Here is a 27,333-nt window from a genome sequence, read left to right on the forward strand (position 1 = left end):
AGGATTTCTGTCATGATGGCCAATATTACCCCGATAGAGGCCTTGGGGTCTACCATTTTACTGTGTGGACTAATTAAATGCTAGCTTGAAGTGGTGAAGACTGTTGCTGACAGAATAGATCAACAAGTTGCTGTACCTCTGACTGAAGGACATGGCTGCCCCCTGGTGTTCGTTATTAATTGTTCAGAAACAACTAGGACCGTAAATTGAGACATCAGTTCCTCTACTTTATATATCTTTGAATGATGTACTACAAGAATGCAAAAAAAGATTACATTGGATCTGTCCAACCATTAAAGTAAAGGTTTGCACAAATTTCTTTCCCTCAGAATTACATGACCCTCTCTTTCTAAATTATTCAATGCATATACCACATAATCTAATATTTTGTTATATCCTCATAAAAACTGCAAATATGAACAACCACTTTTATTATTACATGATACAGGCGGAACACTGCACTAGCATTAAATGACCACAAGGTGGAAGAATGCAACCACTGTGAGAGTGGAACGCAAGTCTGTCAGTGCTTCAGCACAGCTAGTGCTCAACCGTTACGTTTATCTAGACGCTTACATAATATAAACAGCTATTCTAGTACACTTGAGTGAGAACTAATCAAACTTTTAAAAATGAATTACTTTGTAGTTACAATACAATTACAAAATCAATGTTAATGTTAATTCTAATTTGTCTGTGCAACTTCAGTGTTTTTGTAATATGTGCTATTGGTTATCATGAATAGTATTGTGGTCCAAGTTGCTTTTTATTTGAGAGGAACTGAATTCTTCCAACCGATAAAATCATTTCCTCCACCCAACTCCAATTGTCCTTAGTGAACAGATGTGACGTGAAGCCTCTCGCTCCCTCTCTACCTCTCTCTCTCTCTCCCTCTCCCTCTCTATCTCTCGCTTTTCCTCATTCTCCCTTTCCATCCTTCCCTCTCTTTTGCTCTTTCACTCTCTCTCTCTTTCTCTCTCTCTCTCTCTCTCTCTCTCTCTCTCTCTCTCTCTCTCTCTCTCTCTCTCTCTCTCTCTCTCTCTCTCTCTCTCTCTCTCTCTCTCTCTCTCTCTCTCTCTCTCTCTCTCTCTCTCTCTCTCTCTCTATCTATCTACAGTGAGGGAAAAAAGTATTTGATACCCTGCTGATTTTGTACGTTTGCCCACTGACAAAGACATGATCAGTCTATAATTTTAATGGTAGGTTTATTTGAACAGTGAGAGACAGAATAACAAACAAAAAAATCCAGAAAAACGCATGTCAAAAATTTTATAAATTGATTTGCATTTTAATGAGGGAAATAAGTATGTGACCCCTCTGCAAAACATGACTTAGTACTTGGTGGCAAAACCCTTGTTGGCAATCATAGAGGTCAGATGTTTCTTGTAGTTGGCCACCAGGTTTGCACACATCTCAGGAGGGATTTTGTTCCACTCCTCTTTGCTGATCTTCTCCAAGTCATTAAGGTTTCGAGGCTGACGTTTGGCAACTCGAACCTTCAGCTCCCTCCACAGATTTTCTATGGGATTAAGGTCTGGAGACTGGCTAGGCCACTCCAGGACCTTAATGTGCTTCTTCTTGAGCCACTCCTTTGTTGCCTTGGCCGTGTGTTTTGGGTCATTGTCATGCTGGAATACCCATCCACGACCCATTTCCAATGCCTTGGCTGAGGGAAGGAGGTTCTCACCCAAAATGTGAAGGTATATGGCCCCGTCCATCATCCCTTTGATGTGGTGAAGTTGTCCTGTCCCCTTAGCAGAAAAACACCCCCAAAGCATAATGTTTCCACCTCCATGTTTGACGGTGGGGATGGTGTTCTTGGGGTCATAGGCAGCATTCCTCCTCCTCCAAACACAGCGAGTTGAGTTGATGCCAAAGAGCTCGATTTTGGTCTCATCTGACCACAACACTTTCACCCAGTACTCCTCTGAATCATTCAGATGTTCATTGGCAAACTTCAGACGGGCCTGTATATGTGCTTTCTTGAGCAGGGGGACCTTGCGGGCGCTGCAGGATTTCAGTCCTTCACGGCTTAATGTGTTACCAATTGTTTTCTTGGTGACTATGGTCCCAGCTGCCTTGAGATCATTGACAAGATCCTCCCGTGTAGTTCTGGGCTGATTCCTCACCGTTCTCATGATCATTGCAACTCCACGAGGTGAGATCTTGCATGGAGCACAAGGCCGAGGGAGATTGACAGTTCTTTTGTGTTTCTTCCATTTGCGAATAATCGCACCAACTGTTGTCACCTTCTCACCAAGCTGCTTGGCGATGGTCTTGTAGCCCATTCCAGCCTTGTGTAGGTCTACAATCTTGTCCCTGACATCCTTGGAGAGCTATTTGGTCTTGGCCATGGTGGAGAGTTTGGAATCTGATTGATTGATTGCTTCTGTGGACAGGTGTCTTTTATACAGGTAACACGCTGAGATTAGGAGCACTCCCTTTAAGAGTGTGCTCCTAATCTCAGCTCGTTACCTGTATAAAAGACACCTGGGAGCCAGAAATCTTTCTGATTGAGAGGGGGTCAAATACTTATTTCCCTCATTAAAATGCAAATAAATTTATAACATTTTTGACATGCTTTTTTCTGGATTTTTTTGTTGTTATTCTGTCTCTCACTGTTCAAATAAACCTACCATTCAAATTATAGACTGATCATTTCTTTGTCAGTGGGCAAACGTACAAAATCAGCAGAGGATCAAATACTTTTTTCCCTCACTCTATCTATCTATCTATCTATCTATCTATCTATCTATCTATCTATCTATCTATCTATCTATCTATCTATCTATCTATCTATCTATCTATCTATCTATCTATCTATCTATCTATCTATCTATCTATCTATCTATCTATCTATCTATCTATCTATCTATCTATCTATCTATCTATCTCACACAGCAGTCATCTCTCTCCAGATGACTGACAGTGTGAGGCAGTGCCTGCCTGAACCCTACTGAGCTTGGATCAAACTTTCACAGCAGTCACTTTGCATATTCATCACAACAGTGTCAACTCTGCTTCACCTGCAACGACACTGGGACTTTCCTCCCTCTGCTCACATCAAATCAAATCAAACGTTTATTTGTCACTTGCTTTGTAAACAATAGGTGTAGACTAACAGTGAAATGCTTACTGACGGGCCCTTCCCAACAATACAGAGAGAAACATAGAATAATAACATAGGAAAAAATACACAATGAGTAACGATAACTTGGCTATATACACAGGGTACCAGTACCGAGTCCATGTGCAGGGGTACGAGGTTATTGAAGTAGATATGTACACATAGGTGGGGGTAAAGTGACTAGGCAACAGGATAGATAATAAACAGTAGCAGCAGTGTATGTGATGAGTCAAAAGAGTTAGTGCAAAAAGGGTCAATGCAGATAGTCCGAGTAGCTATTTGGTTAACTATTTACTTAATAGTTTGCCATGCGGTAGCAGAGAGAACAGTCTATGACTTCGGTGGCTAGAGTCTTTGACAATTTTAGGGCCTTCCTCTGACACCGCCTGGTATACAGGTCCTGGTTGGCAGGGAGCTCGGCCCCAGTGATGTACTGGGCCGTATGCACTACCCTCTGTAGCGCCTTGTGGTCGGATGCCAAGCAGTTGCCATACCAAGTGGTGATGCAGCCAGTCAAGATGCTCTCAATGGTGCAGCTGTATAACTTTTTGAGGATCTGAGGACCCATGCCAAATCTTTTCAGCCTCCTGAGGGGGAAGAGGCGTTGTCATGGCTTCTTCACGACTGTGTTGGTGTGTGTGTGGACCATGTTAATTCCTTAGTGATGTGGACACCGAGGAACTTGAAGCTCTCGACCCACTCCACTACAGCCCTGTCAATGTGAATGGGGGCGTTCCCTGTAGTCCACGATCAGCTCCTTTGTCTTGCTGACGTTGACAGAGAGGTTGATTATCCTGGCAACACACTGCCAGGTCACAGACGTCCCTATAGGCTGTCTCATCACTGTCGGTGATCAGGCCTACCACCATCGTGTCGTCAGCAAACTAAATGATGGTGTTGGAGTCGTGCGCGGCCACGCAGTCGTGGGTGAACAGGGAATACAGGAGGGGACTAAGCACGCACCCCTGAGGGGCCCCCATGTTGAGGGTCAGTGTGGTGGTGTGGCGGATGTGTTGTTGCCTACCCCCACCATCTGGGGAAGTCAGGAAGTCCAGGATCCAGTTGCGTAGGGATGTGTTCAGTCCCAGGGTCCTGAGCTTAGTGATAACCTTCGAGGGCATTATGTTGTTGAACGCTGAGCTGTCATCAAGGAACAGCTGTGGATCTGGATGAGCATTTTCTTGTTTGCTTATGGCCCTTACAGTTTGTTGAGTGCGGTCTTAGTGCCAGCATTGGCTTGTGGTAGTAAATAGACCAGCTATGAAAAATATAGATGAAAACTTTTGCTAAATAGTATGGTCTGCAGCTTATCATGAGGTACAGTATTCTAACTCAGGCGACCAAAAACTAGAGACTTCCTTAACATTAGATATTGCGCACCAGCTGTTGTAAACAAAGAGACACACCCCTCCCCCCTCATCTTACCCGAGGCTGCCGACCGGTCTTGACGATGCATGGAAAAGCCAGGAAGATATATATTATCCATGTCCTTGTTCAAGCACGACTCAGTGAAACATCTAATATTACAGTTCGTCAGGTTCCATTGATAGGATAGTCTCAAATGGAGCTTGTCCAGTTTGTTCTCTAGTGACCGTACGTTTGCAAACAGAACGGAGGGTAGAGGGAGTTTATTTGCGAGCCAAAGTAGTCTAGTCAGGATGCCTCTTTTGCGCAATCGCTTCCTCCTTCAAGTCCCGGGGTTTAGGGCCTGGTCCGGAGTAAGCAGAACATCCAGAGCTGCCGACTCGTTGAAGTAGAAATTGTCATCCAAATCGAGGTTAGTGATCGTTCAGGGCATAGCACCCCCTGAAAATTCTGATATATATATACTTTTTGGTACATTTAACCCTTTTTCTCCCAAATTGGTAGTTACAGTCTTGTGGAGTTATGTCGCACATGCAGCTAACAAAAACATATGGAAATGTCTGCTCTACCCAAAATGGAAATGTCTGCTCTACCCAGCACTGAAGATTTTGCTGCGAAGAAACAGAATCATTAGATCATTTGTTTTGGTACTGTCCATATGTAGTTTGTTTTTGGTCACAGGTCCAGGAATGGCTGAAAAACTGCAATATTTACCTGGAGCTAACCCTGCAGATAGCACTGCTGGGTGATCTGAAAAGTCATAGTCATCCGATCAATAATATAATAATAATTTTAGCAAAAATGTTTATTTTCAATTTACAATCTGTAGAAACAATGAGAATAGAAAGGTTCAGAAACATCACAGCACAGTTGAAAAATATATGGCAAATAGAAATCCAATATGGATGGTGTTAAGAGATAGATGGGAGGGGTTGAATGGAGCTGAAGGTTGGGACTAATAACAACTAATAACAACAAGATTACTAATGTAGAACATACTGTGTCCATAATAAGTATATAGGTTATAGGTTAAGAACTTTTATGAAAGAGCACAGTTTGAAATATATGGCAAATAGAAATCAAACAGGATGTATATCAGAAATAGATGGGAGAGGTTGAGGGTAGAGGAAGGACAGGAGTAAAAACAAACAAAAAAAGAATATTGTAGAATAGAATGTGTCCATAAAATGTATATAGTATGTATAAGCTGGAAGTAGAGGCCTAAGCGTTGTTGTTCACTAGTTTACTCAAATTAGGGGAGGGGTGGTAGGGTTAGAAAGTAATAAAGAAAAAAAAAAAAGGTTTTAAGGGATATGTATATAAATATGTATGTGTATACAGAGGCTTGCGAAAGTATTCACCCCCCTTGGCATTTTTCCTATTTTGTTGCCTTACAACCTGGAATTAAAATGGATTTTTGGGGGGGTTTGTATCATTTGATTTACACAACATGCCTACCACTTTGAAGATGCAAAATATGTTTTGGGGTGAAACAAACAAGAAATAAGACAAAGAAACAGAAAGCTTGAGCGTGCATAACTATTAACCCCCCCCAAAGTCACCTTTTGCAGCAATACAGCTGCAAATCAAATCAAATCAAATTTTATTTGCCACATGCGCGGAATACAACAGGTGTAGACATTACCGTGAAATGCTTACTTACAGCCCTTAACCAACAATGCATTTATTTTTAATAAAAAGTAAAATAAACAACAACAACAAAAAAGTGTTGAGAAAAAAAGAGCAGAAGTAAAATAAAATAACAGTAGGGAGGCTATATACACGGGGGTACCGGTGCAGAGTCAATGTGCGGGGGCACCGGCTAGTTGAGGTAGTTGAGGTAATATGTACATGTGGGTAGAGTTAAAGTGACTATGCATAAATAATAAACAGAGTAGCAGCAGCGTAAAAAGATGGGGTGGGGGGGCATTGCAAATAGTCCGGGTAGCCATGATTAGCTGTTCAGGAGTCTTATGGCTTGGGGGTAGAAGCTGTTGAGAAGCCTTTTGGACCTAGACTTGGCACTCCGGTACCGCTTGCCGTGCGGTAGCAGAGAGAACAGTCTATGACTTCGGTGGCTGGAGTCTCTCACAATTTTTAGGGCCTTCCTCTGACCCCACCTAAAATATAGGTCCTGGATGTCAGGAAGCTTGGCTGCAGTGATGTACTGGGCCGTACGCACTATCCTCTGTAGTGCCTTGCGGTCGGAGGCTGAGCAGTTGCCATACCAGGCGGTGATGCAACCAGTAGGATGCTCTCGATGGTGCAGCTGTATAACTTTTTGAGGATCTGAGGACCCATGCCAAATATTTTCAGTCTCCTGAGGGGGAATAGGCTTTGTCGTGCCCTCTTCACGACTATTTTGGTGTGTTTGGACCATGTTAGTTCGTTGGTGATGTGGACACCAAGGAACTTGAAGCTCTCAACCTGTTCCACTACAGCCCCGTCGATGAGAATGGGGGCGTGCTCAGTCCTCTTTTTTTTCCTGTAGTCCACAATCATCTCCTTTGTCTTCGTCACGTTGAGGGAGAGGTTGTTATCCTGGCACCACACGGCCAGGTCTCTGACCTCCTCCCTATAGGCTGTCTCATCGTTGTCTGTGATCAGGCCTACCACTGTTGTGTCGTCGGCAAACTTAATGATGGTGTTGGAGTCGTGCCTGGCCATGCAGTCATGGGTGAACAGGGAGTACAGGAGGGGACTGAGCAAACACCCCCGAGGGGCCCACGTGTTGAGGATCACCGTGGCAGATGTGTTGTTACCTACCCTTACCACCTGGGGGCGGCCCGTCAGGAAATCCAGGATCCAGTTGCAGAGGGAGGTGTTTAGTCCCAGGATCCTTAGCTTAGTGATAAGCTTTGAGGGCACTATGGTGTTGAACGCTGAGCTGTAGTCAATGAATAGCATTCTCACCTAGGTGTTCCTTTTGGGCAGTGTGGAGTGCAATAAAGATTGCATCATCTGTGGATCTGTTGGGGCGGTATGCAAATTGGAGCGGGTCTAGTGTTTCTGGGATAATGGTGTTGATGTGAGCCATGACCAGCCTTTCAAAGCACTTCATGGCTACAGACGTCAGTGCTACGGGTCGGTAGTCATTTAGGCAGGTTATCTTAGTGTTTTTTGGGCACAGGGACTATGGTGGTCTGCTTGAAACATGTTGGTATTACAGACTCAGTCAGGGACATGTTGAAAATGTCAGTGAAGACACTTGCCAGTTTTTCAGCACATGCTCGGAGTACACGTCCTGGTAATCTGTCTGGCCCTGCAGCCTTGTGAACGTTGACCTGCTTAAAAGTCTTACTCACATCGGCTACGGAGAGCGTGATCAAATAGTCATCCGGAACAGCTGGTGCTCTCATGCATGCTTCAGTGTTGCTTGCCTTGAAGCGAGCATAGAAGTGGTTTAGCTCGTCTGGTAGGCTTGTGTCACTGGGCAGCTGTAATAGTTTTCAAGCCCTGCCACATCCGACGAGCGTCAGAGCCGGTGTAGTACGATTCAATCTTAGTCCTGTATTGACTCTTTGCCTGTTTGATGGTTCGTCTGAGGGCATAGCAGGATTTCTTAAAAGCGTCCGGGTTAGAGTCCCGCTCCTTGAAAGCGGCAGCTCTACCCTTTAGCTCAGTGCGGATGTTGCCTGTAATCCATGGCTTCTGGTTGGGGTATGTACAGTGGGGGGAAAAAGTATTTAGTCAGCCACCAATTGTGCAAGCTCTCCCACTTTAAAAGATGAGAGAGGCCTGTAATTTTCATCATAGGTACACGTCAACTATGACAGACAAAATTAGGAAAAAAAATCCAGAAAATCACATTGTAGGATTTTTCATGAATTTATTTGCAAATTATGGTGGAAAATAAGTATTTGGTCAATAACAAAAGTTTCTCAATACTTTGTTATATACCCTTTGTTGGCAATGACACAGGTCAAACATTTTCTGTAAGTCTTCACAAGGTTTTCACACACTGTTGCTGGTATTTTGGCCCATTCCTCCATGCAGATCTCCTCTAGAGCAGTGATGATTTGGGGCTGTCGCTGGGCAACACGGACTTTCAACTCCCTCCAAAGATTATCTATGGGGTTGAGATCTGGAGACTGGCTAGGCCACTCCAGGACCTTGAAATGCTTCTTACGAAGCCACTCCTTCGTTGCCCGGGCGGTGTGTTTGGGATCATTGTCATGCTGAAAGACCCAGCCACGTTTCATCTTCAATGCCCTTGCTGATGGAAGGAGGTTTTCACTCAAAATCTCACGATACATGGCCCCATTCATTCTTTCCTTTACACGGATCAGTCGTCCTGGTCCCTTTGCAGAAAAACAGCCCCAAACCATGATGTTTCCACCCCATGCTTCACAGTAGGTATGGTGTTCTTTGGATGCAACTCAGCATTCTTTGTCCTCCAAACACGACGAGTTGAGTTTTTACCAAAAAGTTATATTTTGGTTTCATCTGACCATATGACATTCTCCCAATCCTCTTCTGGATCATCCAAATGCACTCTAGCAAACTTCAGACGGGCCTGAACATGTACTGGCTTAAGCAGGGGGACACGTCTGGCACTGCAGGATTTGAGTCCCTGGCGGCGTAGTGTGTTACTGATGGTAGGCTTTGTTACTTTGGTCCCAGCTCTCTGCAGGTCATTCACTAGGTCCCCCCGTGTGGTTCTGGGATTTTTGCTCACCGTTCTTGTGATCATTTTGACCCCATGGGTGAGATCTTGCGTGGAGCCCCAGATCGAGGGAGATTATCAGTGGTCTTGTATGTCTTCCATTTCTTAATAATTGCTCCCACAGTTGATTTCTTCAAACCAAGCTGCTTACCTATTGCAGATTCAGTCTTCCCAGCCTGGTGCAGGTCTACAATTTTGTTTTGTTTCCTTTGACAGCTCTTTGGTCTTGGCCATAGTGGAGTTTGGAGTGTGACTGTTTGAGGTTGTGGACAGGTGTCTTTTATACTGATAACAAGTTCAAACAGGTGCCATTAATACAGGTAACGAGTGGAGGACAGAGGAGCCTCTTAAAGAAGAAGTTACAGGTCTGTGAGAGCCAGAAATCTTGCTTGTTTGTAGGTGACCAAATGGTTATTTTCCACCATAATTTGCAAATGAATTCATAAAAAATCCTAGAATGTGATTTTCTGGATTGTTTTTCCTCAATTTGTCTGTCATAGTTGACGTGTACCTATGATGAAAATTACAGGCCTCTCTCATCTTTTTAAGTGGGAGAACTTGCACAACTGGTGGCTGACTAAATACTTTTTTTCCCCACTGTACGTACGGTCACTGTGGGGACGACGTCATCGATGCACTTATTGATGAAGCCAGTGACTGATGTGGTGTACTCCTCAATGCTATCTGAAGAATCCCGGAACATGTTCCAGTCTGTGCTAACAAAACAGTCCTGTAGCTTAGCATCTGCGTCATCTGACCACTTTTCTATTAACCGAGTCACTGGTGCTTCCTGCTTTAGTTTTTGCATATAAGCAGGAATCAGGAGGATAGAGTTATGGTCAGATTTGCCAAATGGAGGGCGAGGGAGAGCTTTGTATGCGTCTCTGTGTGTGGAGTAAAGGTGGTCTAGAGTTTTTTTTCCTCTGGTTGCACATTTAACATGCTGGTAGAAATTAGGTAGAACGGATTTAAGTTTCCCTGCATTAAAGTCCCCGGCCACTAGGAGCGCTGGATGAGCATTTTCCTATTTACTTATGGCCTTATACAGCTCATTGAGTGCAATCTTAATGCCAGCATTGGTTTGTGGTGATAAGTAGACAGCTATGAAAAATATAGATGAAAGCTCTCTTGGTAAATAGTGTGGTCTACAGCTTATCATAAGATACTCTACCTCAGGCGAGCAAAACCTCGAGACTTCCTTAGTATTTGATTTTATGCACCAGCTGTTGTTTACAAATATACACAGACCGCCTCCCCTTGTCTTACCGGAGTCAGCCGTTCTATCCTGCCGATGTAGCGTATATCCCGTCAGCTGTATGTTGTCCATGTCGTCGTTCAGCCACGACTCGGTGAAACATAAGATATTACAGTTTTTAATGTCCCGTTGGTAGGATAACCGTAATCTTAGGTAATCTAATTTAATTTCAAATGATTGAACATTGGCTAATAGGATTGATGGAAGAGGCAGTTTACTCGCTCGCCGTCGGATCCTTACAAGGCACCCCGACCTACGCCCACGATATCTCCGTCTGTTTCTCATGCGAATGACGGGGATTTTGGCCTTGTCGGGTGTCTGTAGGATATCCTTCGCGTCCGACTCGTTGAAGAAAAAATCTTCGTCCAATACGAGGTGAGTAATCGCTGTCCTGATATCCAGAAGCTATTTTTGGTTATAAGAGACAATGGCAGAAACACTATGTACAGAATAAATTACAAATAATGCGAAAAAACACACATAATAGTACAATTGGTTAGAGGGCTGTAAAACGGCAGTCATTTTCTCCGGCGCCACTTCACTAGAGACTGCAAGTCTCTTGGGGTATGTCTCTATAAGCTTGGCACATCTAGCCACTGGGATTTTTGTCCATTCTTCAAGGCAAAACTGCTCCAGCTCCTTCAAGATGGGTTCTGCTGGTGTACAGCAATCTTTAAGTCATACCACAGATTCTCAATTGGATTGAGGCCTAGCTTTGACTAGGCCATTCCAAGACATTTAAATGTTTCCCCTTAAACCCCTTGAGTGTTGCTTTAGCAGTATGCTTAGGGTCATTGTCCTGCTGGAAGGTGAACCTCTGTCCCAGTCTTAAATCTCTGGAAGACTGAAACAGGTTTCCTTGTATTTAGCGCCATCCATCATTCCTTCAATTCTGACCAGTTTCCCAGCACTGCCGATGAAAAACATCCCCACAGCATGATGCTGCCACCACCATGCTTCACTGTGGGGATGGTGTTCTCGGGTCACAACCGGCCGTGACCGGGTTTCCCATAGGGCGGCGCACAATTGGCCCAGCGTTGTCCGGGTTTGGGGAGGGTTTGGCCGGGGGGGGCTTAACTTGGCTCACCGCGCTCTAGCGACTCCTTGTGGCGAGCCGGGCACCTGCAGGCTGACTTCAGTCGTCAGTTGAACAGTGTTTCCTCCAACACATAGGTGCGGCTGGCTTCCGAGTTAAGCGGGCGGGTGTTAAGGAGAAGGATTTAGCGGGTCATGTTTCGGAGGTCACATGACTCGACCTTCGCTTCCCCGAGCCCATTGGGGAGTTGCAGCGATGAGACAAGATCGCAATTGGATATCACGAAATTGGGGAGAAAATGAGGTAAATTACCAAAAATACATACAGTTGAAGTCGGAGGTTTACATACACCTTAGCCAAATGGATTCAAACTCAGGTTTTTACAATCCCTGACATTTAATCCTAGTAAAAATTCCCTGTCGTAGGTCAGTTAGGATCACCAATTTATTTTAAGAATGTGAAATGTCAGAATAATAGTAGAGAGAATGATTTATTTCAGCTTTTATTTCTTTCATCACATTCAAAGTGGGTCAGAAGTTTACATACACTCAATTAGTATTTGGTAGCATTGCCTTTAAATTGTTTAACTTGGGTCAAACGTTTCGGGTAGCCTTCCACAAGCTTCCAACAATAAGTTAGGTGAGTTTTGGCCCATTCCTCCTGACAGGATTTGGTAACATTGTCTTTAAATTGTTTAACTTGGGTCAAACGTTTCGGGTAGCCTTCCACAAGCTTCCCACAATAAGTTAGGTGAATTTTGGTCCATTCCTCCTGACAGAGCTGGGGTAACTGAATCAGGTTTGTAGGCCTCCTTGCTCGCACAAGCTTTTTCAGTTCTGCCCACACATTTTCTATAGGATTGAGGTCAGGGCTTTGTGATGGCCACTCCAATACCTTGACTTTGTTGTCCTTAAGCCATTTTGCCACAACTTTGGAAGTATGCTTGGGGTCATTGTTCATTTGGAAGACCCATTTGCGACCAAGCTTTAACTTCCTGACTGATGTCTTGAGATTTTGCTTCAATATATCCACATAATTTTCCTTCTTCATGATGCCATCTATTTTGTGAAGTGCACCAGTCCCTCCTGCAGCAAAGCACCCCCACAGCATGATGCTGCCACCCCCGTGCTTCATAGTTAGGATGGTGTTCTTCGGCTTGCAAGCTACCGCCTCCAAACATAACAATGGTCATTATGGCCAAACAGTTCTATTTTTGTGTCATCAGACCAGAGGACATTTCTCCAACAAAGTACGATCATTGTCCCCATGTGCAGTTGCAAACCGTAGTCTGGCTTTTTTATGGCGGTTTTGGAGCAGTGGCTTCTTCCTTGCTGAGCGGCCTTTCAGATTATGTCGATATAGGACTTGTTTTATTGTGGATATAGATACTTTTGTACCTGTTTCCTCCAGCATCTTCACAAGGTCCTTTGCTGTTGTTCTGGGATTGATTTGCACTTTTCGCACCAAAGTACGTTCATCTCTAGGAGACAGAACGCATCTCCTTCCTGAGCGGTATGACGGCTGCGTGGTCCCATAGTGTTTATACTTGCATACTATTGTTTGTACAGATGAATGTGGTACCTCAGGCGTTTGGAAATTGCTCCCAAGGATGAACCAGACTTGTGGAGGTACACAATTTTCTTTCTGAGGTCTTGGTTGATTTCTTTTGATTTTCCCATGATGTCAAGCAAAGAGGCACTGAGTTTGAAGGTAGGCCTTGAAATACATCCACAGGTAGACGTCCAATTGACTCAAATGATGTCAATTAGCCTACCAGAAGCTTCTAAAGCCATGACATCATTTTCGGGAATTTTCCAAGCTGTTTAAAGGCACCGTCAACTTAGTGTATGTAAACTTCTGACCCATTGAATTGTGATACAGTGATTTATAAGTGAAATAATCTATCTGTAAACAATTGTTGGAAAAAGTACTTGTGTCATGTACAAAGTAGATGTCCTAACCGACTTGCCAAAACTATAGTTTGTTAACAAGAAATTTGTGGAGTGGTTGAAAAACTAGTTTTAATGACTGTATACTTCTGACTTCAACTGTATATATACAGTACCAGTCAAAAGTTTGGACAAACCTACTAATTCAAGGGTTTTTCTTTATTTTTACTATTTTTTACATTGTAGAATAATAGTGAATACATTAGAACTATGAAATAACACATATGGAATCATGTAGTAACCAAAAAAGTGTTAAACAAATCAAAATATATTTGAGATTTGAGATTCTTCAAATTGCCACCATTTGGCTTCATGACAGCTTTGCACACTATTGGCATTCTCTCAACCAGCTTCATGAGGTAGTCACCTGGAATGCATTTCAATTAACAGGTGTGCCTTCTTAAAAGTTAATTCGTGATATGTATTTCCTTCTTAATGCATTTGAGCCAATCAACTGTGTTGTGACAATGTAGGGAGGGGGGGGATATACAGAAGATAGCCCTATTTGGTAAAATACCAACTCATATGGAAGACCCAGAGTTACCTGGCCTCAGCCTCAGAAATTGCAGCCCAAATAAATGCTTCACAGAGTTCAAGTCACAGACACATCTCAACATCAACTGTTCAGAGGGGATTGTGTGAATCAGGCCTTCATGGTGAAATTGCTGCAAAGAAACCACTACTAAAGGACACCAATAATAAGAAGAGACCTGCTTGGGCCAAGAAACACGAGCAATGGACATTAGACCAGTGGAAATTAGTCCTTTGGTTTGGAGTCCAAATTTGAGATTTTTGGTTCCAACCGCCGTGTCTTTGTGAGACACGGTGTGGGTGAACGGATGATCTCCGCATGTGTATTTCCCACCGTAAAGCATGGAGGAGGAGGTGTTATGGTGTGGGGGTGCTTTGCTGGTGACACTGTCTGTGATTTATTTAGAATTCAAGGCATACTTAACCAGCATGGCTACCACAGCAATCTGCAGCGATACGCCATCCCATCTGGTTTGGGCTTAGTGGGACTATCATTTGTTTTTCAACAGGACAATGACACCTGTGGCTGTGTAAGGGCTATTTTACCAAGAAGCATCAGATGACCTGGCCTCCACAATCCCCCGACCTCAACCCAATTGAGATGGTTTGGGATGAGTCGGACCGCAGAGTGAAGGAAAAGCAGCCAACAAGTGCTCAGCGTATATGGGAACTCCTTCAAGACTGTTGGAAAAGCATTCCAGGTGAAGCTGGTTGAGAGAATGCCAAGAGCGTGCAAAGCTGTCATCAAGGCAAAGAGTGGCTATTTGAAGAGTTTCAAATATAAAATATAATTTGATTTGTTTAACACTTTTTTGGTTACTACATGATTCCATATGTGTTATTTCATAGTTTTGATGTCTTCACTATTATTCTACAATGTAGAAAATAGTAAAAATAAAGAAAAACCCTGGAATGAGTAGGTGTGTCCAAACTTTTGACTGGTACTGTATATATTAATAAAATAAAATAAATTCTCACAAGAGTAGTGCACTGGGCCTTTACTAGTCCTGAATTAGCGGACCAAAATAGCCGTCTGTAGCACGGACACACAAAAATAGCAGAATGGATCAGGAGCCCGTAAAATGGATGCTGTCCACTGCAGCGCCATCTCTGAGAAAAGTGTTCCAAAACAAATCATTAACTTGTAGCATGGCCAACTGTTTGCTCATAGGCCTATGTGCCTGAACATGTTTTAAAAGGGGGAAATGAATACACATTGATAAGTAACAATAACAATTAATTGATTAACTCCAGACTGAGAATATTCAATAGCAGGTAATGGAATACATTTATTTTACAGTTTCTAGTTAGCATAACAAAAGAGCTGATCAGTGATTTATTTGATTTGATCACTCGCCATTGTCAAGGTTCATTGAAGTCTTGTTAGGTAATTGCACCTTTCACCTGATATCACTTCACACTTCTATTCTGTGTGTCTTCATCACTTCACTATTGACACGGGTGTGGCTCCTGGCTAGCATGTATCACCCATTGATCAGAGCTTCACTCCCTATATTGGCATAGAGTCTGATTGATCTGCAGATGGGGCACTAAAGGGGTAAGCTCCCCTTAAAGAGGGCCATGAGCCAAGTCACTGAACAAAGAAGATGACTGGCCAGGCTGTTGGAACATCCAGGATGCGTCCCAAATGGCACCTGATTCCCTTTATACTGCACTACTTTTGACAAAGGCCCATAGGGCTCTGGTCAACAGTAGTGCACTAAATAGGGAATAGGGAACCATTTGGGACGAAGACATTGTTTCAGATTTTCCCATGCCATGAACAACCCCATTTCTCAGATAGATCCTTATTGTAGGAGGTTATGTAAACACACCTAGAACCAGTTCACAGTTTATTAACCAGTGTCAGTTCCTTTGACCTAATAAAATAATTCAATTATCCTCTCAACTACCGTAACTATGAAGTAGACTTACAAGTTGTGAGACCAGGATGAAAGTAGATGATGCTATGAATGTCGTCAGACATTGGGGTGTATGTTTGCAGCCAGTTTCCATTGTAAAGCTCTCTGAAAATAACATTAAGCTCTGGTCATGTAACCCAATGTCTTTTTGCCAAGTCTGGCCAGTCTTGTACAGTGGACAGTGTTCTAGCTAATAGGATCTACTATATGGGTTCCTAGAGGATGCCCAGTATGATTGCACAAAGAGATTAGTAAATTAGACTATGGCACACTGAAACACAACAGCCACACAACAGCACTGACAGACAAGGTCAATGCAATTTGGAGCTATAATGTATAAATAATGTATTGTGTATAACATTTTGAATATAAAATGAAGGAGTTCAGTTTACACCTTCAACATTCAAGTCACAGTTGTGTAATCTGTAAATTAAATGAAAATACTGTAAGCCAATTCACCAGCTTCTAAAGCATACAGCACTACTCATTCACAAAGGTTTGGTGCTTGTCTTCTTCATTGAAAAACTAGTTCCAATTTGTGGTACTACAGTATTTAAAAAGTATTTAGTTCCATAGTTTGTATTCCTATAACAACTTTTGCAGGACACAAATAACATATCTAATTAACAAATACTTTTCTGTCCTCTGTTTTTCTGTCCTCTGAGGGGATTAGAATATAGACTGGCTATCTCCAGCCTCAGATCAATTTAACAGTATATGCATTGAATTTTAATCTGACTCCATTGATCTCAAAACACATAGCGCTAAATGTGAAAACCCCTGCAAACTCCTCATTGATTGATTTAATTCTTACTAATAACATCCATAAATATTAGTCTAGAGGAGTATTTGCATACAATATCATCAATCATTGTCCCATAGTATGTATTTGTGACACTCTGGCTCCATGGACTTTGAGTATTGAGCCAGGGTTGTTCATTTTCTTTTGGGTGTATTTCTATGTTGGGTATTCTGGTTGTTTCATTTCTATGTGTGGTGATTGTTCGTGATTATTCAGGTGACTCCCAATCGGAGGTAACGAGTGACAGCTGTCGGCTCGTTATCTCTGATTGGGAGCCATATTTATACTGTGTGTTTTCTCGTGGGTATTGTGGGTTTTTGTTCCATGTTTCTGTCAGTGTTACAGAGGACTTCACTATCGTCATTTGTTGTTTTTTTGTGGTTGCTTTATTAAAGAAAGTAATCATGTTCACTCCACGCGCTGCGTATTGGTCCGCTTCTTCAGACGATCGTGACAGAAAAACCCACCATAGAAGGACCAAGCAGCGTGTCCAGGAGCAAGACAGCTGGACATGGGAGGAAGCGCCTGGTAAGGAGATCGAGAGGCTGGCGATGGCCCAGGTGGGCAAATCGTGGTCCTGGGAGGACATGCTCGGGGGCAAGGGACCTTGGGGGAAGATCAAGGCCCTGGCGAGAGAGGAGCAACGGCGTCAGCAGGGCCATCATCGTTGGAAGGACGAGAGGCAACCCCAAAAAGTTTTTGGGGGGGGCACATGGCTTAGGGGCTGGGCAGCAGGAGGCTGCTACAGGGAGACGTGGAGAGAAGGCTATCGGATTACGGGAGCCATTGGCGAGTAGAGGAAGGGAAGTTGTTGCGGCACGGCGTGAGAGACTGATGTGTGTTACCAGTCCGGTCCGGCCCGTTCCTGATCCCCAGTTAAAGCCAGTGGTGTGTGTTCCCAGTACGGACCGGCCTGTTCCTACTCCACGCATCAAGCCCACGGTGTGCGTCGCCAGCCCAGCCCGGCCTGTTCCTGCTCCACGCACAGAACCTACGGTGTGCGTCGCCAGCCCAGCCCGGCCTGTTCCTGCTCCACGCACCAAGGATACGGTGTGCGTCGACAGCCCAGCCCGGCCTGTTCCTGCTCCACGCACAGAACCTACGGTGTGCGTCGCCAGCCCAGCCCGGCCTGTTCCTGCTCCACGCACAGAACCTACGGTGTGCGTCGACAGCCCTGCCCGGCCTGTTCCTGCTCCACGCACCAAGGATACGGTGTGCGTTGACAGCCCTGCCCGGCCTGTTCCTGCTCCACGCACCAAGCCCACGGTGTGCGTCGCCAGCCCAGCCCGGCCTGTTCCTGCTCCACGCACAGAACCTACGGTGTGCGTCGCCAGCCCAGCCCGGCCTGTTCCTGCTCCACGCACAGAGGATACGGTGTGCGTCGACAGCCCAGCCCGGCCTGTCCCTGCCACCCGCACCAAGTCTACGGTGCGCGTCGCCAGCCCGACCCGGCCTGTTCCTGCCACCCGCACCAAGTCTACGGTGCGCGTCGCCAGCCCGACCTGGCCTGTTCCTGCCACTCGCACCAAACTGACGGTGCGCGTCGCCAGCCCGGTCCGGCCTGTTCCTGCCACCCGCACCAAGTCTACGGTGCGCGTCGCCAGCCCGGTCCGGCCTGTTCCTTCTCCCCGCACTAGCCCTGAGATGCGTGTCCTCAGCCCGGTACCTCCAGTTCCGGCACTACGCGCCAGGCCCAAGGTGCGCCTCAGACGGCCAGAGTCTGCCGTCTGCCCAACGGCGCCTGAACTGCCCGTCTGCCCAACGGCGCCTGAACTGCCCGTCTGCCCAACGGCGCCTGAACTGCCCGTCTGCCCAACGGCGCCTGAACTGCCCGTCTGCCCAACGGCACCTGGACTGCCCGTCTGCCCAACGGCGCCTGAACTGCCCGTCTGCCCAACGGCGCTTGAACTGCCCGTCTGCCCAACGGCGCTAAAGCCGCCCGTCTGTACTGAACCTGCAAAGCCGCCCGTCTGCCATGAGCCTTCAGAGCCGTCCGCCAGACCGGAGCCGCTAGAGCCTTCCGCCAGACAGGAGCCGCTAGAGCCTTCCGCCAGACAGGAGCCGCTAGAGCCTTCCGCCAGACAGGATCAGCCAGAGCCTTCCGCCAGACAGGATCAGCCAGAGCCTTCCGCCAGACAGGATCAGCCAGAGCTTTCCGCCAGACAGGATCAGCCAGAGCCTTCCGCCAGACAGGATCAGCCAGAGCCTTCCGCCAGACAGGATCAGCCAGATCCGTCAGCCAGCCATGAGCCGTCCAGCCAGGATCCGCCAGAGCCGTCCAGCCAGGATCCGCCAGAGCCGTCCAGCAAGGATCCGCCAGAGCCGTCCAGCCAGGATCCGCCAGAGCCAGCCAGCCAGGATCCGCCATTCAGTCCGGTGCTGCCCCTTAGTCCGGTGCTGCCCCTCAGCCCGGTGCTGCCCCTTAGCCCGGTGCTGCCCCTTAGTCCGGTGCTGCCCCTGAGTCCGGTGATGCCTCTTAGTCCAGTGCTGTCCCTTAATCCTGTGGGGTTTAGTTGGGGGGTGGTCATTTGGAGGAGGCTACGTAAGCGGGTAGTGACTATGGTGGGGGTGGGGACCACGACCAGTGCCAGAGCCGCCACCATGGACAGACGCCCACCCAGACCCTCCCCTAGACTGTATGTTGGTGCGCCCGGAGTTCGCACCTTTAGGGGGGGGTACTGTGACACTCTGGCTCCATGGACTTTGAGTATTGAGCCAGGGTTGTTCATTTTCTTTTGGGTGTATTTCTATGTTGGGTATTCTGGTTGTTTCATTTCTATGTGTGGTGATTGTTCGTGATTATTCAGGTGACTCCCAATCGGAGGTAACGAGTGACAGCTGTCGGCTCGTTATCTCTGATTGGGAGCCATATTTATACTGTGTGTTTTCTCGTGGGTATTGTGGGTTTTTGTTCCATGTTTCTGTCAGTGTTACAGAGGACTTCACTATCGTCATTTGTTGTTTTTTTGTGGTTGCTTTATTAAAGAAAGTCATCATGTTCACTCCACGCGCTGCGTATTGGTCCGCTTCTTCAGACGATCGTGACAGTATTAGAGACACCAAACCACAAAATACTAATCCTTGTTTAAATAAGAAGATAAATGTTTTGTTTTTTATTCTCCTGAAGGAATTTTACATGACATGTTCTACTCTAAATTATCCACTGTCTCCTGTATTCCTGACCCTGAGTTGGCTCTAGAAAATGTACCCTCCCTATTTATTCCTCTGGCAGATAAACACTCCCCTTTTATACAATTCAGAGTCAAAGATCGAGCTAACCCTTTGTTTTCTTCGGGGCTATCTGAGCTCACTCAGATGAGAAATCAGTTAGGAAAATTGACTCTGTAGTGGAATGGCAATCTTTCAGATAACTGAGAAACATATACTATCTCAATTAAGAAAGCTAAATCAAGCTACATTTTAAGCTTTGTCTCTGACTCTGCTGGTGATCCTTCTAAATCTTGGAGAACAGTTAATGCATTGAAGCATACAAATTCCTCTTCTTCCATGCATAACCAAGTTCTGTCTGACTGGCATCATTACTGAGAAGAATGGGATAAGTGATGCTTTTAACCAGCATTTTATCTCAGCAGGTTTTTTATTTGAGTGAAACGGTGGTTTGATTGACCCTGGTCATGTTAATAAAGTCCACTGGGGCTGATATGCATGATAAATTTTTTCTCTGCCCCCCTGATTGCGGAATCATTAACCCATATTTTTTGCAATATCTGGTACTATACCCAATATCTGGAAGGTGGTTCATGTACTCCCCCTTCACAAAGGTCACCTAAATAACTATCGCCCTATTTCAAAACGTTCTTGCCTAGCTAAAACATTAGAGTCCTTGATTAATTCTCAGCTAAAATCTTTCTTATTTATTAAATGTATTCTAAATGTGCAATACCAGTCAAAAGTTTGGACACACCTACTCTTTCCAGGGTTTTTCTTTATTTTTACTATTTTCTACATTGTAGAATAATAGTGAAGACATCAAAACTATGAAATAACACATTTGGAATCATGTAGTAACCAAAAAAGTGTTAAACAAATCAAATTATATTTAATATTTGAGATTCTTCAAATAGCCACCCTTTGCCTTGATGACAGCTTTGCACACTCTTGGCATTCTCTCAACCAGCTTCACCTGGAATGCTTTTTCAACAGTCTTGAAGGAGTTCCCACATATGGTGAGCACTTGTTGGCTGCTTTTCCTTCATTCTGCCGTCCGACTCATCCCAAACCATCTCAATTGGGTTGAGGTCGGGGGATTGTGGAGGCCAGGTCATCTGATGCTTCTTGGTAAAATAGCCCTTACACAGCCTGGAGGTGTCATTGTCCTGTTGAAAAACAAATGATAGTCCCATTAAGCCCAAACCAGATGGGATGGCGTATCGCTGCAGAATGCTGTGGTAGCCATGCTGGTTAAGTGTGCCTTGAATTCTAAATAAATCACAGACAGTGTCACCAGCAAAGCACCCCCACACCATAACACCTCCTCCTCCATGCTTTACGGTGGGAAATACACATGCGGAGATCATCCGTTCACCCACACCGCGTCTCACAAAGACACGGCGGTTGGAACCAAAAATCTCAAATTTGGAATCCAGAACAAAGGACACATTTCCACCGGTCTAATGTCCATTGCTCGTGTTTCTTGGCCCAAGCAGGTCTCTTCTTCTTATTGGTGTCCTTTAGTAGTGGTTTCTTTGCAGCAATTCGACCATGAAGGCCTGATTCACGCGGCCTCTTCTGAACAGTTGATGTTGAGACGTGTCTGTGACTTAAACTCTGTGAAGCATTTATTTGGGCTGCAATTTCTGAGGCTGGTAACTCTAATGAATGTGTCCTCTGCAGTAGAGGTAACTCTGGGTCTTCCGTTCCTGTGGCAGTCCTCATGAGAGCTAGTTTCATCATAGCGTTTGATGGTTTTTACGACTGCACTTGAAGAAATTTTCAAAGTTCTTGAAATGTTCCGTATTGACTGACCTTCATGTCTTAAAGTAATGATGGACTGTCGTTTCTCTTTGCTTATTTGAGCTGTTCTTGCCATAATATGGACTTGGTCTTTTACCAAATAGGGCTATCTTCTGTATACCCCCCCCCCCCTATCTTGTCACAACACAACTGATTGGCTCAAACGCATTAAGAAGGAAAGAAATTCCACAAATTAACTTTTAAGAATGCACACCTGTTAATTTAAATGCATTCCAGGTGACTACCTCATGAAGCTGGTTGAGAGAATACCAACCGTGTGCAAAGCTGTCATGAAGCCAAATGGTGGCTATTTGAAGAATATAAAATATATTTTGATTTGTTTAAAAAAAATTTAGTTAACACATGATTCTATATGTGTTATTTCATAGTTTTGATGTCTTCACTATTATTCTACAATGTAAAAAATTTTAAAAAATAAAGAAAAATCCTTGAATGAGTAGGTGTGTCCAAACTTTTGACTGGTAGTGTGCATCAGTCGGGTTTTAGACCAGGTTTTAGCACTTTCTCTGCTGCATCCCTAGTAATAAATGGTATGATTAATTGTATGGATAAAAGGCAACATTGTGCTGCCCTCTTCATTGACCTGTCAAAGGCCTTCAATACTATTGATCACTCACTGCTAATTCAGAGGCTTTCCTCAATTGGCCTAGACCAAGCTGCATGTAACTGGTAAAAAAATTACTTGACAGATAGAACTTAATGTGTATCTACTAATGGTGTTAAATCAGGTTTCTTGGACATAACAAAAGGTGTTCCACGGGGGTCGATTGTGGGTCCTGTACTTTTTACTGTTTATATTAACAATATTGATTTGTATTTAAAAATGTGTAATCTGCAATTGTATGGCAATGATACTGTTGTGTATGCTATTGCCCCCACGGTTGACAAGGCTCTATCTGAACTACAGTATGTCTTCATTGTTTTACAGAAATACTTTATTGACTTGAAAGTAGTATTGAATGCAGGTATAACTAAGTAAATGTTGTTCTCTAGAGTGCATAAAAATAACTCTGATGATTTATGCAAATGTACTTTCGATGGTTCCCATATTGATTGTGTCCCTGCTTACAAATATCTGGGCTTCTGGATAGACGAAAAGCTGTCTTTTAAAAAGTTAAGAAGCTGAGAATAAAAATGGGCTTCTTCTATAGAAGCAGGTCATGCCTCTTGCTAAATAGTAGAAATCATATTATTATGTCGACGTTCCTATCAGTCCTAGACTATGGCGACATCATGAACCCAGCTGCCACTTCATTAAAGCCGTTAGATGCAGTTTATCATAGTGCACTGCACTATATCACTGGTGACAGTTTTAGTACTCATCACTGCATTCTCTACCAGAAAGTTGGTTGGCCCTCTTTGATTTCACGTAAGTTGATACATTGCTATGTTTTCATTTACAAAGCCCTTTTACAAAACCTCCCACTGTGCCAAACATCATTACTAACCTTTAGACATATGAGTTACCACACCCAGTCTCATAGATGGCTAACTCTTGAAATTCCTTCAGTCTTAAATTTGATGTTTTGGTGCCTCTAGGGGAATTCAGAAAGCTGATTGAGGACCTTATTACTGATTAATGTGTTGGTTTTTAATGACTGTTTTTTCTTTCTTTATTCTTAGGACCGTGTTTTTCTTTCTGCTTGCATTTTGTATTTGTATTTTGATGTGTGTGTTTCTGTAATTTCTGTAATTCAGGGCTCATCTGTAAAAGAAACCTTGGTCTCACTCTCAGTATGACTCCCTGATCAAATAAAGATTAATAAAAACCTATCATAAGGTCATGGATTTGGCTTAGTTGTATGGTTTTTATCAGTTGTATTGCAACATGACTGCTTGTCAAGGTTTGTATGAATAAGGCAATAATCATTTCCAGCAATTATTATACATTATTGTTCAACCCATCACCCTTTTAGATTACAACTTTATAGTTAGAGATTATTTTATTAAATTATCATTAAGTATTTTCTTTCAAAAGGCCTAATTTCCCCTAAAGGTATACCTTCCCCTGTGGGCCCTCAGTTGCCTTTCTTATTCTCAAATGATTAATATTGACTTGTGCAATGTTGGCCTAGATGTTTCAAGTCTCATTATTTTTTTCAAATCATTATGACTCAAAGACAGATGATTGATTTTATGGTGTTTAATATGATTAACTCATCTACTGATTAGCTTCTCTCACATTTTCGTATTTGAACCCATTTGAAAAATAGATAAGGTGATCTATCAATGGAAACTTGTTCTAAAAAATGATCTGACCCATATTTCCACCACAACATGAAGCTTGTTCTAAAAAAAGATCTGACCCATATTACCAACACAACATTTTTATCTACCTATAGGCCTAGTGGGTCGCCGGGACAGCATTTTACATTCATAAACCATGTCATGGGCAGTTCTAAAACTATTAACCATGAATTGTTTACACTTTGTTCAATCATGTTACCTAATTGGCTAGCTAGCTAACAACCTGGTTAATTTACCAATATATCCAAACATATATATATCTTGCATGTCGTCATCACAGGCATGACGTTTAGAGACTGTACAATGTTCAGTGTAATGCATCTCAATAGAAAAAGTGTGCTTTTACACAATGTAGAAACCTAATATTCCACAAATGACTTTGTAAAATGACAGGTATTAGTATCAACATTTTAGCTTTTATAATAAATGAATGTCTTTACAGTGTTAGGTTACATGTCCGTTTCTACGGCACAACATGTGCTTCAAAAGTACCTAGAATGAATATAGACCCAATATAGTATCTCAATCAATAAAAAAAAACGTATTTTCTGTTGCGTCTAAATTTAATGTGGCGCTCTTAACCAGTGCTACCAATGAAAAACGTTAATTAAGAGCCCTGATTGGGGGTTGGCTAATTATTCAGACTTGAACAACTAATCCTCGTTTACAGAATTATCCCTGCTGCTTTTGACTCTCTCTGAACATTCCCTGAGTGTGAAGTTCTGTCTGTATACAGCAGACTGCTCGTGGGGTAGTGCGCTGCAGAGGGAGTGTCGTGTGAGAGGCGACCATCGCCTCCTGGAATTTCACTCATCAATATCCACTCAATTCCTGAGCATCTATTTCCATCTGTCAACACAATGGACCCGCATAGTCAATGGATTTACATTTGCTGCTCTGACTTCACCGCCGTCGTCTAGAACGACTTCTCCGCAAACGAGGAACGCCGTCTCTCCAAGCCGTAGCCTACGGCGTAGCCTACGCTGCAAGAATGGGAACGGTGCTTTCCATATCTCCAATATCAAAGAAGGAGACTATTCTGGATGACAGAAAAGAGGGTGACCAGGCAATCAGAACGGGGAGCGTAAAGAACAATGCCTTGCTTGTCCCAGTTCTCACATTTAAGAGACTGTTTACCACATCGACCAAGAAAAATAGTTGCAAGAAAGTCAACCCGAACGCCGCACAGGTGAACAACAATACCCACGTAGACCAGCAAAATAACAAGAAATCCCAGCAATCGAGTACGGATGGTAAGAAAGCACCACTCGCTGTACCAGTGCCGACGGTTCCTACCCAAAGCCTTGAACCTAATCAACCCCAGGTCCCCTCTGAGAATGTGAAACTCTTGCCTGTCCAAAATCAACCTAGTGAAGTAGACCTCCTCTCACCGAGGCGTGTGATTATACAGGCATCGACCGGGGAGCTGTTGCGCTGTCTGGGCGAATTTATGTGTAGGAGATGCTGTAAAGTCAAGCTCACCTACAATGAGGTCATCCTATGGTTCCGAAATGTCGACCGAACCCTTCTCCTCCAAGGCTGGCAGGACCAGGGATTCATTACACCTGCTAACTTAGTCTTCGTCTACCTGCTGTGTAAGGAATCGATACCCGATGATATCGACAGCGCATCCGAACTCCAGGGTATCTTCCTGCTCTGTCTCTATCTATCCTACTCTTACATGGGTTGCGAGATATCTTACCCTCTGAAACCATTCATGATTATGGCAAATGAGGATAATTTCTGGGATATTTCTATGAGCATCATCAATAACACGAGTGCCAAAATGTTGCAGTTAAATGCAGATCCGCACTTTTTCACCGAGGTGTTTCAAGAGCTAAAAGATGAAGGAGAGTCAAGGGACAAAGACTTGGACCGTTAAATCAAAGGAGAACTCAAATGTATGTTTCACAAAACTCCTGGAATGGTGGTTTGAATTTAATATTCAACAGTTTTCAAGGCCTATGCCTACGAGATTAGGAAAATCCAATCTAAGGTGAATATAGGTTTCTAAGACATTCATGTTGACTTGTACCAGTGAGTGTTAAAACTAATTGTATTGCGTAACCACGGATCAGTAAATGCATGTTGTATTCTAAATGTAGGCCAATCTCCTTTGTAAACCTTTGCGAATACTGTAGGATAGTCACAGTGACTCCGTGGATAAATGGAATGTCTGCAAATACATCAATGTGTGGGTAATCTAGACTACTTTTATAATTGCCTTGATGTTCACTTATGGAGTTCTGTTGTGGGCAAAAAATAGCAGTATTTTATGCGTCGAGAGGTGGAGCTATCCAAGGTACTGGTGTAGCCTTTACGCATCAAACGCCTATGCTAGCGCGTAGGACACAGAAGGGAATGTACAAGGAAAGAGATTCTTTAGCGTCATTTGTGCCAATTATCACAATATTAAACACTGTGGTTTACACCAACAATTTTTTTTAAACTAGTATAGCAGATTGTTTCCATTTGCAAAAAAAAAACTATATTTTCATTAAAAAAATTGTTGCCATTTTGTTGATGTACTTGTTGAAGCAAAAAATTAAAGTATGTTACAATGGTTTATTAATGTAATTTTCCCTATTTGTATACTTGTTTTCAGTATTGTAGGTGCATCTCTCCAATCTACTGTTTCTCTGTGGCTCATTTCTCTGCATTGAAACATTGGAGTCTGAAAGAAGGCCCTGGCAATATAATGTAATTGTGTTAATTTAAACTAGTGCAGCATTCACTCACAGTAAAGCATTTATGTTATTTAGTGTCATGGTAATATGCTAGTGCTTGAAGGAACTGGACTGTTACCCCTACTGATTAGTTCAGAAGATTGACTTTTCTTTGACATCTGATGAGCTACCATGTTCACAGTTAGCTAATCTGTTACTGTTGCTCATTTGCATATGTTTAATCATACATGTGTTTCACTTGCATAATGTGATTATGTTCTCAGAACAATCAGGAACCACTCTGGTATAGCACTCTTTTCTGGAGATCTGTTCTCAAACATAATGTAACGTAAACAATGCAAAGATACACTAGTGAACTGTCAATACTTGTCTATGTTATTCCTGCGGAAATAAAGAAAACTTTAGAAGTACATTTTGCTGTCTGTGTTTTTTTGTGTGTGTATATGAGCGAGACAGAGAGCGAGAGCGAGAGCGAGAGCGAGAGAGAGACAGAGACAGAGACAGAGACAGAGACAGAGACAGAGACAGAGACAGAGACAGAGACAGAGAGAGAGAGAGAGAGAGAGAGAGAGAGAGAGCTGGCCCTGGTGCTGAAAGGGAAACTGTTGCTGAGGCAGTGATGACCTGAAGGGCCTCTCATCCACATTCACTTCCTAAGCCTTTAGCTGTTGGCTATTTGCATCCTTGTTATCCACTTTGTACTGTATTAGGCAACCTGCAACACATGCCTACATATACTTAACACAAGCTT

At 43.7% G+C, this 27,333-nt stretch overlaps 1 protein-coding gene across 1 annotated transcript; it reads left to right on the plus strand.

Moving 5' to 3' along the window:
- Nucleotides 1–24,620: 24,620 nt before the first annotated feature.
- cdk5r2b (cyclin-dependent kinase 5, regulatory subunit 2b (p39)) lies at nt 24,621–26,992 on the plus strand. Its single transcript, XM_041843497.1, has one exon. The coding sequence runs from the start codon at nt 24,887–24,889 to the stop codon at nt 25,775–25,777; it is 891 nt and encodes a 296-aa protein (XP_041699431.1). The 5' UTR covers nt 24,621–24,886; the 3' UTR covers nt 25,778–26,992.
- Nucleotides 26,993–27,333: the final 341 nt, after the last annotated feature.

Source organism: Coregonus clupeaformis, chromosome 23 (assembly GCF_020615455.1).
Source record: "Coregonus clupeaformis isolate EN_2021a chromosome 23, ASM2061545v1, whole genome shotgun sequence".
Lineage (NCBI taxonomy): Eukaryota > Metazoa > Chordata > Actinopteri > Salmoniformes > Salmonidae > Coregonus > Coregonus clupeaformis.